We start from the raw sequence: 541 nt of genomic DNA, 5'->3' as shown, positions 1-541 counted from the left end.
GGGGGCTGGACCAGTGGGTTCAGGTGGACGACGGAAGGACGACCAACAGCATGCAGGAGAGAGGCCCAGGCCCTGGGGACCAGCCCGCCACACAGACACACGCACACATTCTTCCAGAGCCTCACACGCCCACGGCTGCACACTCAGGAGTCCCAGACACACATCCTGCCACACTTGGAGTTTTACCACTCAGATTGGTGCACATGGTCTCGCCCACCCAGAGACCTCAACACACCTGTCTGGAGGTCTCAGGAGCCTGCCCGACTTTGAGTGGTGAGGGTGGGGTGCTGAGCAGGTCTCCGTAGTGGCCCTGTGTGACCGCAAGGGAGGGGAGCTGAGGACGGAGAGAGGGCATCAGGACTGGGTTTGTGGGCTCATGGCCGAGGGAGCTGGTGTGTGTGGTGGGGGGCGGGGAATGGGGGGGTTGGGAAGAAGGGGATGAGAAGGAACCTAGAGGGTGCCCACCCCTCTGGCGCCCACCAAGGGGATCCTTTCAAGGGGCCTGGGTCAAGGGAGCTTCAGAAGGTTGGAAACCCGGCCG

At 63.0% G+C, this 541-nt stretch overlaps 1 protein-coding gene across 1 annotated transcript in view; it reads right to left on the bottom strand.

Moving 5' to 3' along the window:
- Positions 1–226: 226 nt before the first annotated feature.
- Positions 227–541, bottom strand: part of GPRIN1 (G protein regulated inducer of neurite outgrowth 1) — a 3,300-nt gene continuing 2,985 nt past the window's right edge. The window contains exon 2 of the mRNA XM_004718202.2: positions 227–334. Coding sequence (XP_004718259.2) covers positions 227–334 — 108 coding nt within the window. The remainder of the gene's footprint in view (positions 335–541) is intronic.

This window comes from Echinops telfairi, unplaced genomic scaffold, assembly GCF_000313985.2.
Source record: "Echinops telfairi isolate 266 unplaced genomic scaffold, ASM31398v2 ScPeMD7_7469;HRSCAF=8507_0, whole genome shotgun sequence".
NCBI lineage: Eukaryota > Metazoa > Chordata > Mammalia > Afrosoricida > Tenrecidae > Echinops > Echinops telfairi.
Note: the sequence above shows the minus strand (reverse complement) of the source record. Positions and strands in the feature narration are given on the sequence as shown.